Source organism: Aulostomus chinensis, chromosome 6, assembly GCF_037954235.1.
Source record: "Aulostomus chinensis isolate RoL2024-O1b breed Wild chromosome 6, RoL_Achi_v1.0, whole genome shotgun sequence".
Lineage (NCBI taxonomy): Eukaryota > Metazoa > Chordata > Actinopteri > Syngnathiformes > Aulostomidae > Aulostomus > Aulostomus chinensis.
The window spans coordinates 13,384,928-13,403,520 of record NC_141325.1 but is presented as its reverse complement, the minus strand read 5'-3'; the positions used below and the strand labels follow the sequence as shown (position 1 = coordinate 13,403,520).

The 18,593-nt window shown below is 39.5% G+C and overlaps 1 protein-coding gene across 5 annotated transcripts in view; it reads left to right on the top strand.

Annotated features, from left to right (window-relative positions):
• Positions 1-18,593, top strand: part of arl15a (ADP-ribosylation factor-like 15a) — a 110,022-nt gene that overhangs the window by 60,762 nt on the left and 30,667 nt on the right. For 2 of the 5 annotated variants that reach the window (XM_086206625.1, XM_086206623.1), the window contains exon 5: positions 10,143-11,001. The exons of the other annotated variants lie outside the window; for them this stretch is intronic. In XM_086206625.1, coding sequence (XP_086062751.1) covers positions 10,143-10,328 — 186 coding nt within the window. In that variant the 3' untranslated portion in view covers positions 10,329-11,001. Of the gene's footprint in view, positions 1-10,142; positions 11,002-18,593 lie in introns of those variants that run through there. 5 annotated transcript variants of the gene reach the window in all.

Genomic DNA, 18,593 nt, shown 5'->3' with positions numbered 1-18,593 from the left:
GCCATTGATTCATATCCGTCAGATTTCTGCCATTGATATATCCACCACAACGCTGCATTCATATATTATACATGATCAAGCGGTATTGTGCTTTGATTACAGCCCGCCATTGTAACCTATTTTTACTCGGGTGTCTAGACGCTTCTCTTCTCACATACTTATAGAGCTGGACTTTCATTTAAGGTATAATTTATTTTGAAGATTGATGAAGTGGAGACTACCATTATGCAGTCACTATTCATTCATTTATTCATTCAAACAGGCAACTGCATTGACAATACAAGCTATACTTTGATAAAGTATAAAATACTTTGCTAAATCTTCTGAAAACAGTTGCCTGTCTGTCTTTGACTTCTCATAAATTCATATTAATTTAATAATATGATCAACATGAACATAATTAGCCCATGACAAAAACAGGAAAAACAGGAAGAACATGGAAGGACTCATTTCGATTTAGGAAAATATCAGATGGAGAAAAAAAAGTCATACACATTTTGAGTACTTTTGGAAATATATCAAGACTTACACAAGGGTTTCAATAGAATAAAAGGCCTTAGTGGTGGTCTGACCATCTACATTTTGAATCATTTTGGTTATTTCCCTTATCTGTACATCCCTCTGTATGACTGTTAGCAGGGTTACTTCAACACCACCATGACATTTTTCATTAAACTTGCAGCAGTGGTGCATGGCCCAAGGAATAACCCATTGAAATTCACCTCAGATCCAAATATTTGTGCAGATATATTTTTTTTTTGCTTCTGTTACCATTGCATTAGACATTTTTTTAAGGACCATTTAGAAGCTGGAGTGAGATCACAGCGAAAGAGGGTGTTAGATGCTTCAAAAATGTCTGTTTAACTCATCCTCATGGCTACAATTGTCATTCCTCGCTCAAATTTTTTTGCCAGAATTTAGAAAAATACCCCCATGAGGATATTCCTTTGAGTGCCATATAATTTCTTCAGCGAATGTCACTGGATACTGGCTCCAGAGATGTTAATATTTTTGGAGTCAGTTGTCCAAGTCCAGATTGTGCTGGACAGGCTTTGTTCTTCTAATTCTCTCTGTATGTTGAGTAGGAAGCAATGTACTCATGACTGAGCGTCTTACCAGCACTGGCCAACGCAGAACCCCGTACAAATATTTAGTTGTAGTAATTTGTTTTTCTTTTGTCTTGCTCAACAGTTTGCCACTCCACCAACAGACAGGCTGTAATAATTCAAAGACAGCACAAATGTCATGGAATAGTCATGGAGCAGTAGGTCATATTATCACCTCCCCTCAGGACAGAAATTAATCACTGCTTGTGGAGGCAGTGATAAAGAAAAACAACTAGGGCTGCTCCACCTCTCTCATAGTCCTTAGATGACTGTCAGAGTCCCCTCATACACTCTCTCTCCCTCTCTCTCTGCAGTCCTCCTTGCTAGCCATGTTTCACTCTACCTCCCTCACAGAAGGAGCCTCTTGGAGTAGGATGTTATGGCTAGCATTCCCAGTGCAATTCTCACTCATGTTTCAAAAACCTGGAGCCTCACTTTCCTACACACACATGCGCACACGCACACATGCACGAATCATCTGTAGAGGACTTTTTTAATGTTTCTGAAGGATAACTGAGATGGATGCCTGGAGAGAAGACATCTGTATTTTCTAGTCTAGACCACCAGTGCTGTTGCTCTTTAGGGATGTGAAATCTAAACTGACAAATATTAGTGAGAAACGTTCCAGATTCTGTTACTGTGACCCGAACTGAATCCATTTGAGGACTGCACCTCGATTATAGTTTAACTGATTACGATGGATCGGTCGCACAAGCCACAACAGTCACGGAAACCTGCTAATCTTATTGACATTTTAAACGGCGACTGCCTGCTTTAGGCTTGACCACTCCTGTCTGTTTGTTGGCTTTCGATACGTAGCCAGCTAATCCAGTCTGTGAGCTGCACACGCTTGCCCATCACTCTTAGCGTGATGTGTCCTCTGCTATATTTGACCCATCATTGTATCACTCTGGAAGTATTGACTCTCCTGAACTGTTTGCAAACACTGATGACACGTGAGACTAGTTTATGGGGATGTAGGAATGAGATAGATGTCGCCCAAAGGCCTTTTTGCACAATGTTGGGAAGGCCATGTCAGTTCATAATGAATGACTTTCACAAAGTAGGTCTGGGCAGCTGAGGATGCTGATGTTATCACTGATGGACTCATACACTTTAACTGTATGGCCATTTTGCTATTTATCTGCTCTCCTTTAATGACAATCTGCTTTGACATATTCATTTGGATTCAAACAGATTTGAAGATAAGAAATTACCAGTTTAGCTGACAATTGATTCAGATATTTATAATTTCTCACATTACTGGCATTTTCATATTTTTTATTGGCAACCAATTTTCAACTCCATAATGTACAAGAAGTTAAAAAAAACAAGCAACTGCACTGATTTTTGAGTTAAATGTGTGAAATTTGGTACAGCAAATTTTTTGGGGGGATTCAGTGAAAGCTTGTTGGGAATGTCATCCCAAAGAACCATCGTATAAGACTTATTTTATTAGCATGGTTGTTTTTATATTTCAGTATGTCTTCGGGGGGGGGGGGCAGCAGAAGAGAGACTAACAACTGCTCTTTCGTAACTGAACTTTATTGTTCAGCCCTCTAAAAAAGCTGTTATAAGGAAAGGCAGCGAGGGTTAATTATACATTCTTTTAAGAGTTATTGTAACTTGTAGTAATGATAGTGATGATGATGATAATAATAATAATAATAGCAATAACTTGTGAGACAGTAATCATCCTGTAAAAATGTCACTCAGCTGCAAGACGTGTACCACGGCACTGTAATGCCTATTCTCAGGCCAAGTTTCCACAGCACACAGGCATACTGAGGCGGGACTGGCACTAATCTGAACGTGATGTCACAAAATCACATTTGAAGGATCTCTTTCTGAGAAATTACAGAGAAAATCCTAACAATTAATGTGAAAATAGTTTCCTCATGTCTAAAGCCCAGCATGTACATCACCAAGATCTAACAAAAAGAAAACACACTGCAGTGGGCTTAAATGAATTAAATTCGACTAACAGTCTCATAAAACACTTTTACAGGATCTCCACACTTGCAGCAGTGAACTCAGTTGTGGGTACAAAATATTTGGCATGGTTTTCCTAGTATTTGTTGGTTCTTAGTAATGAAAGACAGTTGAGTGATTATAATTACATGTCCGTTATGATTATGTGAACGTTGCCATGGCTGTCTGCACACATCATCATTTGCCTCACGGCTGCATCAATTTGTCAACTTATTTTGTGAATCCAATAAACGTTGCTGAGATGCAACTAAACTCTGTGATGAAAAAAAAAAAAGAAGCCCTCATGCTGTCCATACATTTCATGAATGAAGTATTACGTGAAAGTCGAGCGACAGGTAGTATTTTGTCTCACCCAGCTAAATTATCGTGAGCGGGTAAACTCTCTAGACTACTGGTTAGAAGCCAGAGAAGGGCAGCGAACCTCTAAATGTTAGCCAAACATTATCTCAACATCAGTGGGGGTCTCCTCCTGGAGTTTATTTTCACTTCTCCTTGGTTGCCATGTTACATGTATCGCAGTTAGTTCATTTTAAATAGCCTTTCACTGCACAGAGGCAACAATGGAAGATTAATTAAGCAATGCATTCAGACTAAGCAATTCAACTCTTTTTTTTTCTTTCTTCTTTTTTTTTTACATAATTTGCTTCTTTTGTGTAAATTTAAATTTAGTTGCAGTTGTAAATTATTAACAAAAGTGAGGGTCTTGACCAAACACTGCATGTGGACTCCTTTAGAACTTTAAGCATATAACATGAAGTGGTACTTCAGTTGAGATTACGCTAAACATGAGAAAAGTAATCAGTGTAGGTTATGCTCTATTTGTCCTAAAAGCGCCTTTAAATTTGTCAAAAATCCGGTTTAATAATCAGTCGTTTGCTGTCAGAATGTACATTTGAAGTCTTCTCAAGTAAAAACTTGTGATCAGGTCCTTCACTACAACTTGAATGAGCTTGACATTGTTGGCTGGGCAACTGTCATGTTAGGAGGTTTGAGCGTTTTTCATATTTGTTGCCTCATGTGAAAACAACCTCTATAAACCTCATATTTTTCTGATGTGAAAGTCAAGTCATTTAAATGACTAAACCCAGGTAAATTAAATTGAAAGTAATCTCTAAAGTTTGTGATGTACGAAGTAAATATACCGTAACCAATAAGCAGGGATTGTCTGAGTTTACTCTGATCTTTAACACTTTCAAAATAACCCTTCAACAAGGGTCATATCCCTTGAACCACCTTAACAATTTTCTCTGGGGAAAAACATCCTTCGTAATCCCTTTGAAATGTTTAAACGATTTAAGCCTGTCTAAATGTTTATTAGACGGGTCAGTCTAAATTAAAACAAGAAGCCATGCGTACGCTTTTGTATATACTCTATGTGATGCATGGGTATAATGCTGCAGGTCCTGTCACAACATTCTTCTATTCCTTCTATCAAGAACCTCTCATGTGGTGACTTTGGTTACAAGGGGACCTTATGACACAGTTGAACTAAATGCAACTCTGCTGTTTTTCCGACTGACATCTTCTTGAGCGTGACCGCATCAATGCTCCTGCTAAACATATGATCAGTGTGTTTGATCATCTGTACCTATCCGATCGCAACTAAGAGTAATTAAAGGAAGGCTAATTCAAGTTTTGTAGGTAAAGATAACAAATGACGGTCATAATAATTACAACTGTAATACAAAATGGGAACTCAACACAACGGTATGTATAATGAGAGCTCAAAAACAAAACAAAACATAAGAGCTTCCTTGTGTTCAGCAGACAAAATAAGAATCTAGAGTGAAATTGTTTCCAAACAGGCATATTCGAAAGCTTAGGAAATTATGTCAGCTTCAGCTACCTCCGCCAAAGAGATCTGATGATTGGTGTCGTTGGGTGACTGACTGGTTGTCAACGTGGCAGGCTGAACTTCAGAAAATTGTGGGCAGATCTGTTGAACACCTCTTTGGAGGAACAGTTCACCCAAAAAGGAAAATTCAGTCTTTATTTACACACCCTTGTTGTGAGGGAATGCCAGCGCATGATGTCTGTGACTTTTTAAAAAAAAAATTAAAATTGGTATCCCGAAGCTTCAGGACACTTAGATTACCTCAAACGAGCACTATGGAGGCCTTTTATGTTCATACTTGTTGAAAGAGTCGACAGGCTTCACTGTGTCCTGGTACTTTACAGCTTTTCAGCATTTTAAATGTTGAAATATGAGCATTACCCAGAAGACTTGATGCTTGCATGGAACATTGAATAATGTTACATAGTAAAGCATGGGAAAGAGAGTTGAACAAAGATGGTTAAGTTGATCTCAGGTCCTTAGGGCGTGTTTGTTCCACATTTTATAGTAAGTGTGTCATGCATTGTAGGGATTGCTGTGCATGACACACGGGTCTGCCCCCCTGGACTTGTCTTGGCCCTGCTACACTCTCATCTTACTCATGTTTTGGTCTCATTTTAGGCAATTATGACAATAAAAATTTGCATTTGACTGTTGCAAACACAGCATTCTCCTCCTTTGCACCGAATCTCAACATTATAACCTGTTTCTAAACCATGTTGCTCTACCGTATGACATAAAAACTGCCCGACACGTAGGAAGAGGCGAAGGCCTGCTCTGCACTGCTGGCAGTTGCCTGACATATGTCATATTTTCATCGACTATTAGTGGAGGGGTATAGCATGGACCAGATTTTGGAGCAGATTCATTTAATTGTAATGTGTTTGCTTTTTATTTCTTCCAAATTGGTGGGCAAGGCCAGTTAAGGTGGTCCTGAGCACTCCGCATGCTGCAACTTCAGACACACCTACAAAAAACAAAGCACATGCAAATTAAGAAAACATCTCCATCAAATTGATGACACATGGTCAGCAGTTAGAAAATGTGCAGCTAATTCCCAACACACAACAAAAGCCACAAACAAAAATGCTGAGAATTCCATTATATGACAATGGAAGTGTTTCCAGAGTGCATCTTAAATGGATACAGCATTTTTGTTTTTGGTTTTATTTTATATCTATTATTTTTGTCAGAGTTTGTGACCAGAGCTTCTGTTGTGATTTTATTGAAGCTGACTCTCAGTCAATAAATTTGTGCAATTGTATTTATTTTAATATTGTGGATGTAATAACTAGATAAAAAGTGCATCCAGATGTGTTCATCCCTTGTATTGGTGTTTATGTTCAGCTCCAGTTTATCGTTTTCTGTCTGAACAAATGCAGTTTGATGAATTCATTGTTTGTCGGACTTGTATTGTTAAAATGTTGAAATACATCATAAGTTTAGGGGATTTTTCAGCCTTGGCGGAGGTTCGCAGTCATGATCATTTGTTGACATTTTCACCATCTCACGAAACATCATCATCAGTTGAAAGTGATATGCTTTTAAGTTTATTTCTGCAAATATGTTGAATCTCTCATTTTGAAATTTAAATGATTATTGTAAATGAATATGATAAGGTACATTCGCTGGCATGTGTCACTATAGGGTGTAACCACTGATGGAAGTCTGCAGAGAAAACCATGTTGTGTGCTTGTCATTGAAGTTAAAAATGCGGTTTGAATGCAAAATTAGATCAGGCCTGGCAGATGAATGAAATTATGCATTGTTGCAGGGTTTTATTGAAAATGGTCTGGATTTATCAAGTGTCCCTGCTGCAGACCTCTGACGCCTGCAACAGGTTTCGCTCTGAATTCCTCAACCCCCCAACTACAGCAGCTGCATTGCAGGTTCTTGCGAGGGTTCGACAAGCACCACCCATGAAAGGAACTCGAAATGTAGTTGGTCGAAATTCTATTGGCAGCTTATCTGGTGATGACACTAAGCACACATGATGTAGCCATATTGGCCTCCTTCTCACAGCAAGCACTGTGTTGATAGAAGAAGGTGGTTCATTTCCGTAACACACGCACACTGTTTTCTGGGGGCACTCCTTGTTTACAACATCATGTTAGTGACCCTGGCTGTTTCTGGCACTGCTAGATCGAGGGGTGAGAGAAGGTGGTGGTCGCTAATACAGCTCCGCAGGCCTGTTACAGCCTCACTGGGGCCCTCTGTGCTGGTGCAAGTGTTTCTCGGGAGCAGGGTGGGTCTGGAGGAGTTAGAAGGAAACATGGGACAAAATTCCTTGTTGACATCAATCTCCTGCCATTGGGGGGCCCAAGGAAGCTGGGGAGGAGTGGAGGGGAGGTCACCCTGTTGATATAACACCTCAACAAAGCAGGCCTGTTTGGATGGCTGGGCCTTGTGGACTGCATCCATGAGGGGTTCTCATTTTAGAAAATGTTGTCTGTGTTAAGCAGGCAGAAATCTCTCCAGTCTAGATGAGAAACTGATGATGATGACACTGTAAAAGGAGGATAAAAAGAATGGAGGCCAGGATTGAATTAGACCCTACAAAAGCAGAGGATCTAAAGACAAAGGGGTTGAATTGGCTTATGGAGAAATGGGAAGGGAATCCACAAAAGATGAAGGGAAATATACTGAAAAAGAGGCCAGTTGAATATCTAACCTTGATATCCATGACGGCAGTTGACCTACAAAGTCCTCAGATGACTGTCAACACTGCCCCCTGTGCACTCAAACACACACACACACACACACACACACACACACACACACTCTCTCTCTCTCCTCTCTCTCTCTCTCTTTCTCTCTTGCTCTCTTTTGCACAAATATTCTGTCCTCAGCCATTGCTTTAAATTTCCATTGTGAGGAAAACAATGCCTGGTATGAATTTGAGAACATCTGTTTTAAGTGTACCAAAGTCAAATCTGCTTCTGCATTGTGACAGAGTTACAACACAGAGACAAGCTGCAACATCAATGTGTCATACACTCACTGCACTTGAGAGAATAAAGTGAATTACACAGGGGCCAAGACTTGTGTTAAATGGTATATTCAGAAATTGTTACGGCTTCTCTGGTCTCAACTACCTTGCATTGACAGAAAACTGGGGCAGAATGGAAACCGTGACTGGTTTTCAGCTCTTTCACCAACCAGCGTGCAAACATATTAATCATCAATTTGCCGTGGTTTGACAGAAACAAGCAGATACACACCGTCTCTCTGACGTAAAACCTTGTTCCATATGTGCCATGTTTTCTGCTTTCAGCTGATCACAGAGCGAACCATCTTGAACGCTCTTGACACCATCACATGCCAAATTGTGAGTGCCTCCTCTTTTTGTATGAGGATATGCTTAAACAAACCTTTTTTCTACAGTGGGTCAAGGGAAATGCCTCTGACTTCAACTGTAAACCACTGTGCTCGCCGCAAACATGACTCACCCGGACCATTCAGTGTGTTAAATCATCATTATGCCTTCATTTAAAGTACTTTGTGCCTCGAATATTTAATCATATTTAACCACTTAAAATACAATTGATGTAGGTAATTCTGCTCATGTAGCATAAAGTATAAATGACTACTGCTGTCATTAGGTGTTTAACATTCACTTAATGCTGTCTGTATCTATATTTTGTGTAGCAACACTTACATGCTGTGTATGTATGAATGTGTCAGTCACACTTACACACACTGAGAGGGGGTGACAGACAGTGAAACAAGGCATTACACACATCTTTAAATGCCATCTGACAAGTGTTGAAGTTGGACTTTGCATCTGCATCGATGAAGTCACTTCTGGACAATCAACCTAGAATTAACCCTTTCATCTCCTCACACAAATGAATCTTTATTGGCTTAGTAGGGCAATAATCTCCCAGTCGACTGGCCGATTTATTAGTCGATACGTTCTGGCTCGACCAAAATTCTGATTGGTCGATTTTTTTGCCACGTTAATTTCATCAGGAGGAAAGTACCCAAAGCACCACCCTTGTTTTTGAAATTTTGGATTAGCCCGACCCGCTAGAGACAGACAGACTGAAGAGTGCTGGGCCAACGTCTGGTGGTTTGATGAATGTATATTTAATTTTGACAGTTTCATTTAAAGTCAGTCCTCGTCCACCATGTCAAAGACATCGGCAGCGTGGCAGCATTTCATGAAAATAGAGAATGGACAAAAAGTCGAATGCAAAGTTTGCAAACAACAGTTTGCATATCACAGCTCCACGACAAACATGACGACGTATCACCTAGAAACGGTAAGCTAACTTGCCCACCTTAGGTTGCCCCGTCAGTTTTGAGTATATGAACATATCAATAATTGATATTTCAATGTTTAGTCTAATAATTGTTTTGTTGTAGTTGTAAAAATTCTTACCGTGGACTTGCCTTTTGTGTTTAAGAGTAAAGTTTTAAGTTAAACGTCTATTTGTGTCTCAGCCGCGATGCTGAGCTCCTCTGTTCAGTCTGGCTCTGTGAGCAGGACAAATGACAGTGTCGGTCAATTATTATAACGTGACAAAAACAATTGCCTAAATATTCCTCAACAGGTTTTGTGCTGATAGTTGACACAGTATATCTTTCATATATAAAATCAGTCGATTTTTAGTCGAAATTTGAGGGCTTCAGTCGACCAAGAATTTCTTTGGTTGATTACAGCCCTATGGCTTAGCAATGATTTTTATGCGCTCTGTCAAAAGCTGAGGACTTCTATCATGCATTTTTCTTCCTGTTTACATGTTTTTAATGACATTTTCAAGAAATACATAGACTACTATAGGGCACTCAGAGAGTATATCTCCACCAAGGTGAGCTCAGCCAACCTCAGTGAAAACAAACAAACAAACAAAAAAAACATCTGTTTTGTTAAATAGCTCGGACCAAAAAGGTGTTCTTCCTTAGCTCAGCCTGCAGCGCTCCACCAAATTTGATGAAAATCAGCTCATTTTTTTGCACGCTAACAGAAAAACAATACTGAAGACATGACCTCCTTTGTGAGTCAATATAATCTCAACGCTTCTCTTATCACTCAGGAAGGCAAATCATGCAAAAAGAAGCGCAAACAAATGAGGTACTAAGGGGAATCACGAGGAGCTAACTCCACCAGGACTCAAATCAATCTTATATTTTGTATTGGTTATTGAATTAGATTTGAAATCTTTTTAACATGGTGTCTGTTCTTCCTGACTTCACCTCTCCTTTAGGTTGGATTTTCAGTGCAGGACATTGCACACACAACTACGATCAGCTGGCAACAACAGTCCTTGTTTGTAATCTGTAGTCACACACCATTCTCTGTGAGGTCCCTAGAATCACCGCTGGAATATAAACCTCGACTGTGTGGTCCTGCGTTTAGATACGTCTGGTCTGGTGTGTGTTCTTGCGATTAATTTGTGTCTTTGGTCTCCCTTGTTCTTGAAATTGGTTAATCCCATTCTAATGAAAATCCCTTTGTGTGTACCAGTCATCACACACAACTCAGAACAGGACATGTGATATAGTGTATCGGTTGTAAACAGTGGCTTAATTCTTAGAACTTTCGGCTACAAATACATGTATCTAGTGGTAACTGCCGCAGCTCTGCACCTTGTTCACATATACACACGGCTTTATGTAATGAATGCCCCCACTGTGTAATTCCTTTATGGTTTGGCAAACCTTGTGTCATTTATTCTTTGAACTCTTTCCATTTTCTGCTTTCTTTTCTCTCTCTCTCTCTCTCTCTCTCTCTCTCTCTCTCTCTCTCTCTCTCTCTCTCTCTCTTCACTTTAAAACTCCCAATAAAAGTATGCAAGCTTTTACCTCTAAAATTGTTGGACTCATTCCAGCATGAGGAAACCTATAACTCATTAGAGGGTATGTTTTCTGGAGAGAACAACCTCACCAGCCCCACAGCTGAGTGGCTTTCACCGCAGACGGTTCGTGTTCTCATGCGGTGGAATGGAGCTCACACCTTGATGAAAAACCCACAACCAACAACTTGCTTGTATTTCAATCTCACTTGACTGATACCCTCGTGCTTCTATTAAATACACACACACACACACACACATTAAAAATACATCAACCTTTTTTTTTTTTACGAGGACTTTAGAATTACCTCTTATAAAGTAAAATGCATTTTCCTTTCTAATTCAAATGAATCGTCAACATGGAATTTTCATTCACTTTTAACTTTTATACATTGCTATATTCTTGTATAATAACATCGACGGAAAAGTCATAATGTATTCTTTAATTACATGCGTTAAATCTATTTATAATTGATATACTTTTTATATGACATCTCAATATATTTTGGAATCTATCAAAGTTTTTGGAGATTTGTAAAACCTCTGATGACCAGGACACATTTTTATATCCCCTCTTCTCCTTGCTGCTCTTGAGATTCACGCTCAGCTAATGGAGATGTTGTGATGAGTGATTGGTCCAAGCGTCGGCAACAGCTGTACGGTAGGTGAGTCCACCGTCGCAAATTAGCGGGCTGATTGGTGGGTCATGGTTTTGGGATGCAATTGTTAGCCAGCATTTTTGTCTCCATTTCAGAAAGACTTATAATCAAGTGGGTGTAGTGCGTGGGGGCTGGGCTCCCTGTTTGATCATGGATCTCCATGACCCCATTTGAAGGGTCTTAATCTCTTAGTTGACCTCCTCAAGGAGTTTTTGAGGAAGGGTGACAGGGGTGGATGTTTACTGGGAACTAGGAAGAAGGGGAGAGGATACTGTGGGGAAAAGTGATGGGAGTCTTTTTCCACTTGTGGAAAGTGGTGTAATAAACCCTTAAGGCATGTGAGGACATGCATAGACAAGTATAAATCACAAAAAGGGGCTTGAAAAAAAACACCAAATTGCAATATTATTCACAATAGTAGAATTAATTATTCTTGTGTAATTATTCACATTTTGATAGAAATAATATTGAAATTATAATAGTGTGAATTTGCTGGGAGTCACAGCAAAGAGGTGTTTTCCGACTGTAAGTTGGTGGAATACTATTTGCAGACTGACATACTTCTGCTGAGATATCTGTATCTTCCTTTAGAATGGTAGTATTGCACATCATGGATAATGCACTGGGATTTATTTCAATAAAAGTTCCTGTAGATATTTAATTTCCCCAAGCTACATTTTACTTTTACACAACCACAAATATGCACTCCTCAGTCATCATTTTTACCTTTTACGTCTCTTTAGCTCCCACCCACTGAAGAAGGTGGAGACCCTTTTCTGTTCAGCAGAATCCAGTTGCTGGTATTATCCTCATCACACTATTAAGCACTTCAAGTTATTATTTTTAACCAACAAGACACGTTCCAGGGACACAAAGTTTTTGCTGCTGCTCACCGTTCATGTCTAAACTGTAATTCAGGAACCATTTTACTGAAACTTGAAACATTTTTCCAATACGTTCCAAACTGGTTCTTAATCATTTTTGTCAATGTCGCAAACCTCCTGCGGCAGTGATAATTGATAATTAAATCTTTGCAAAATCTTGAATATCTCATGCCTTGAATGATTGTGTGCACTATGATATTTCGTTGTTCCACTGCCAGACATGTGTGGTGTGAGGACGAGCCTGCTGCATTCAGTAGACGCCAGCATCACTGTCATTACTTATAAAAGTAGCACTGCCCACCAGTGAGGTTATAAATATCTAGCAGGCCTTAAAAGGAACTTTCAAGCCAAACTCCACTGTCTGCACATAAAGCAGCCTTCCTCTGAAATTCTTCCATCATGCAAATGTCTAAATCTATCCCCAAAGAAGATTTAAAGACTTTCCTATAGCCTTTGGGCCTCAAGTCTCCAAGGCACTCCTCTCCATCTCAATAAGAGGATAAGACTGTCTGTGTCTTCAAGGCTCAAATTGAGTGTTGTGACAAGGCGCCCCGACAACACCCTTTCACATACATCCGTACTGGACCTGAGCTGCTATATTTAGTAAATCATTAGTCGTTGTCCATCTTGGTTCTAATTGAGAACTGGCCTGATTGATTTTTTTTTTAACCCTTCATAAAAATGTTGTATTCGCTTACTTGAAAGTTGCTCATCAACTTTTTTTTTTAAAGTGATGCTCTATTCCATCTTTACATCCAGCTATATAGCGTCTGTCAATGCAACACCTTGACTTTTCGTTCAAAAGAAATATTTTATTTTATTTTTGAGATGGCAAAGAGCAAAGCTGCTGCTCCACGCTGTAGTCTCTTCGCCTTTTTCAAAATAAGTTGAACCCAAAACTAAAGCAAAAATCCACCCAGCATCAATGAGGGCGGCGCAGGTTTTAAGAAACATCTAATTGTGATTGTAATCACTGATATTGTGATATGATTTGCAGTCTTACAAATCATTTAAATTTGTAAATTACTACTCTAATTTCACTTAAAACACATTAAAATGTCAAACGTTGGGAGTTTTGCAGGGATCTGTATCAAATGAATATGTTTTCCATCGTCTGTAGAATATGATGTGTAGGCAGGACGTGGCTGCAGTACCACAGTATTTCATATAACACCGTTAGACTTTAATTAGTATTATTAATTGTGCACCCTAGTATTAATATGTTGGGATATTTCTTTAAGAGAAATAAGTAGAACCAGATGGGGAAATAGAAAGCATTTTATAGAATTTAATTCAATTTTACATCCACTATTACTACTTAATATGAATCCTTACAACACATTGTCAAATAACTAACTGCCTTTTATTTTGATAGGAACCACCAACTTTTTTTTGGTGTAAGTGATGGTTTTTTTTTTCTTCTTTTTTTCTTTTCTTTTTTTTCTGTTTGACCGCCCCTTCGGAGCATTTAACCTGTCTGCTACAACTACAGTTCAGTTGCTGAAAAGGGAAATTAACCATGATTGTGTGATTTGGTTTTCTTTTTAAAAAAAAAACCAACAACCTCAGCAAACAATGCTACGAACATGTTTACCAAAAAATATTGTAATAATTGCGTTCTTTAGATTTTTCCTCTGAATATCTGCAGTATCCTGCATTCTTTAGATCCATTTTTCTTTTTTTCGTCCCTATCTTTGGTATTGTATTGCTGCTTTGACTTGGCACATTCAAACCACTGAAGTAATGTTATTTCTCAAACAATCGCCTCAGTTTGGATCACTTCAACCAGTCAACATGCAAGATTTCTGGAGTAGCTGATTAATTCAGGTGCTCCATTTAATTTGATTACAAGGAAACGATTAACACAAAGTTGTTTTTAAATCAGTTTTGTGCATAATAATGTCTGAAAAAAGCTTTCACAACCTCCTTACTTTGATATTTGTTGCCCTGACATAAATCATAGTTTTGCAATATACAATTTATTGAGGTCACCTTGTGTTCCATGACCCTCAACCCTTTATTTTGAACCTTTCATGTGGGTTGTAAACATCCACCTGCTCTGTGAGGTGAAAAAAACCCCACCATGACAGAAAGTGAAGAGGGAAGAGATGGGAATTTTTTTCATTTGAGTGTCTTTTTGGTATCCAGGCCAGTTAATTAAGTTGCTCTTTTAACTTTTCTCTGCTTCAAGATCTCCAGATGTAGCCGAGTGTTGTAACACAAGGTGTGCCACTCCAACATGTCAGTCTAAGAGCAGCTGTGTGGATGGGCTCATGTATCGAGTGTGCATGCACCCTTGTGTGTGTGTGTGAGTGAGTGTGTGTGTGTGCGCGTGCGTGTGTGTTTTACATTAAAAAAAACCTTCTGCTGTGCTCTTGCCTACTCACACACACACACGCACGCACACACTGGAGGGTCGTGTGGTGGATTCACCACTCACCCTCAGGAATGCTGCTGCACGACAAATACATGACACACATACATAGATACTGTGGTTTCCCTGTATCTTTTACTGTCCTCAGCTGGAAAGGTTTAACATACTAACTTGCACAATATCTCAACAAAAGGAAACCATAAAGAATGGAGCTGATGAGTAGAGGAAAACCACAGTACTGGGTAGATTGTGATAATGACAGACGGAACACTTCCTGGCTTCTTGTTTTGAGGGGAGATACTGATCTCAAGCAGTGTTACCTAAGATACTCAGGGTTGCCAAGGCCAAGGAAAAGCGAGAGGGCCAGGGAAGTAGGAAAAGTCCTGTGGTAGAAAGTCTTGCCTCAGACCTTGCCTCACACTTATCTGTCTGCCCATCGTCTGGGGCTCTTTTATCAGCACACCAGTAGTATCCCGGCCAACTGCTTTCCTTGTGTTTTCCTACATAGCTCTATTTGGTAGGCGTGTTACAACACAGTCTTGAGATTTAGCTTTGGTATTTTTCCTGTTATTTGAAGGGTGCAATATTCAGGCAGTAATGTGCGCCTTTAAAGGCAGATGCATAATGCACACCGCATTGCACAAACACGGGGAAATTAACACAACTACAGTACTATACAATGTGAAAGATTGCTGTTTGTACATCATGCCGTGTCTCACCCCAGGAAGATCTGGAGGACTCCTGCCGCTCTCGAATAAATGATCTACCTTCATGCTGCTGTTGTCCAATGCTGTTTTCAATTTGTTTGATAACACGATGATCTACAATGGAAATGTATGAAATACAGTAGCTGCAGTGACTCCTGCTGCAGAAAAAATCAGTGCCACGCAATTAACTCTTTCCTTGCCAGCATTTTTTTAAGTTGCAAGCACCACTTCCAGTATTTTTTCAACATTTTAACAAACCTGTCAGCTCCCAGAATATTTCATCTATCCTTTTTTTTTCCCCAACACTTGAATGATATTAGTTCTCATCAAAAACTGTCACGTTCAAACTGAACGCTTCGAAATCGATGCACCTTTGTGGGTTAAAAAAAGGTGAGTTTCACGCAGAAAATTGATAAAATATTTGCAATTATTTGTCTGCGTTTTGTTTCCTCACTCCCACGTGGTTACCTCAGTTTTATGGTATAAAAATAAACAGTAGTAATCAACTTGGTGGAGTTGCATGAAATGGGGAATTTCAGTCTGGTTGATTTGTTACATCCAACATGCGTGACTAATTCCAACCCATTTGCACCTTGCACCTGACTTGTGCACCCATATTTTATGTCTAATTGCACTGATTGGACATTAACAAAACATTCTTCTTTAGGTAGAGTGTCTCTCTGATGCTGTATTAATGCTGTTTTGATTCATATTCTGTATACACACCAGTAGACACATTTGCACAGATTTACTCTTCACTCTGTCCAAAGCTTCTGTGTTTTAGCGTCTGCATTGCTTCATGGCACAAGCACCTCCAGATGTTAACCTTCTACACTGTACCCATATACGAATGTATTTCTGAAAATAAATCCTCAAAGCCACGTCACTCGCCAATTTTTTTTTTTTCATCTCCTCAAAAGACTTTGACATCAGAGGCCCTTGACAGAAAATTCTGGATAAAACATTAAGAGAACTAGGCCTCCCAACAAACTCTCTCCTCATCTTAAAATAAAAAATGACGACTCAAGATATATGACATCAAAACCAAGAGAAAACCGCAGGTGCATCACTTCTTTAAAGCTTTCTATTTTCATTCTTTGTTGCAAGAATATCTGTGATTACCGTCGTGATTTCCATTGTTCTTATTAGACCCCCTCTGTGTGCTCCAGTTTCACACACGTTAGTTTACTGAGCTGCTGTTTATTATTAATTCTCCTGTTGTGTATATTTTATATCATTTAAAAGGGCACATCTTCATTTTCCTCTCCATTCCTGGACCAACTTACCCCCTGTGATGGCAGACATGACTGATCTGTGGGCTTGTCAGGTACCATCAGTGCAAAGCTGGTGCCATGTGACACCCCCGGCGGCTTGCCAAAAGCTAATTGTGCTAATTGGCGAGCGCCAATCCTGTAACAAGGCTTTGAGGGGCGACCCACCGACACAGATGAAAGCACTCAGATTTGTCTTGTGTCAAGGACTTGGGTAATCAGCGCATCCAATGACCTGCAGGCCAGGAGGGCAAGATTAGGACACTGGTGTGGCCAAAGTGTGTGGAGACGCAAGAGTAGGTGACATGAACTGAAAGATCCACCTACCAAGACACTACGATCTGGAGAGTAAAAATTATTTTATAATTTGTGTCTGATAACCCGAAATCTCATGCTTTTTTTTTCTTTTCAGATGACTCATTAATTTTTGTGGGCACCCATTTTCAATTTGTTCATTTTTTATGGCTGATTTTCAACATTTAATCAGGAATACACCGTTCCATGTATGTCATTCTGTGAGATGCCTGCTCCCAAAGTCGGTCCTCTGCTTTTGTCTGTGCAAAAGATTGAAGTATATATAATCCTGTCTCAGGATTGATAGATCAGCCCAGAAACCAGACATAAACTCTCCCAAGAGCTTTACCAGTCACCAGGTCATTTTACTTTTGCAGCTTTAGTTGTCTGATAGCCTCAGCTTCAGGTGGAGGGTGGGGGGTCTACTGTGCTGGCAGTCTATGATGGAGAATCCGTTTAAGGAAAAAAAAAGATGAACATGTGCCTCGGTCCGCTCCCCCGTATGTTCGTTTGGTGCATCCAGCCAATACTAACGTGTGTAACATCCTGTTCCCAAAAATCCTTTTGTCAATTTTCATACTGTCTGGAAACCTGTTACAGGATTTTACATCGACCAAGAGCTTGTGCAGGGTGTCTTTAGACATAAGGAAATTGTCCTGTCTCCTTGATGAAAACTGCACACAAACATACTCTAAATCATGTTAAGTCTAAAATATGGGCATTCTGGCTTTTGTACATAACCAATTTGTGTCCATGTGTGTGTTTATCAAACTATTCTGGTCACTTTAAAGTGGATATTTAGTATTCTTAAGGGCTGTCCCTCTTGCCATCAGGTGAGCTGGGTCGTTTTGACTCCTATTAACAGATTGGCGTTTAGAGGCTTTACGGTATCTAGCAGAGTCAGCTTTCAACAGCCACATGGACACACACACGCGCCTCCTAAGTTTCTGTTTGGCCTATCAGTTCTCTTCAGCCCTGTAGATCTTAGGTGAAGGATTAGCTTTGACTTCTCTGATAGATAGAAGCTCAGAGCAGTAAAATATCCTACTGGGTTGTTGATCACCTGAGGCCCAGGTGACTAACATGTGAGTGTCCCGGTTGTTTTGTAAACCAACACTTATCTCTGGTCTTCACATTTAAGAAACATTTTAGCATAACACTCCAAAAAGACTATTTGATTTATGTCATATATTCATTATAGCATCATTTGAAATGTCACTGTTATTGTAATTTTACTGGTGCTTAGTTAATCGAGTCACATTTGAACCAATATTGGTACTGGTACCTGACATTATGTACTTTTTCTTGGTACTCTACTTTCTCTATAGTAACAAAAATGTAAGTTCCTTTGTTCAAAGTTGGTCTAAACTTCTTGGTGCGCCTCTATCTTTTACTATAGCTGCTGTGGGTGACTGAACTGGACAAACACTCTTCACTGTTAAAGATATATATTGTTTGTTTTCCTCAGGTTAGATGTGTTTCATGGCCAATTTTGCATTGCTTTACTTTGCATTGTCTGTGTTGAGTATTTAAAAAAGTGTAGCTACACTTGAGACTCTGTCTGGCTTGTTAATGTCCTGACTGCATCAGGCATGAACATGTTGCAATGTGACATCACTTGGTCTATCGCTCTTTGTCAGATAGTTAACGCTTCATGTGTAGTTGTGCATCAGA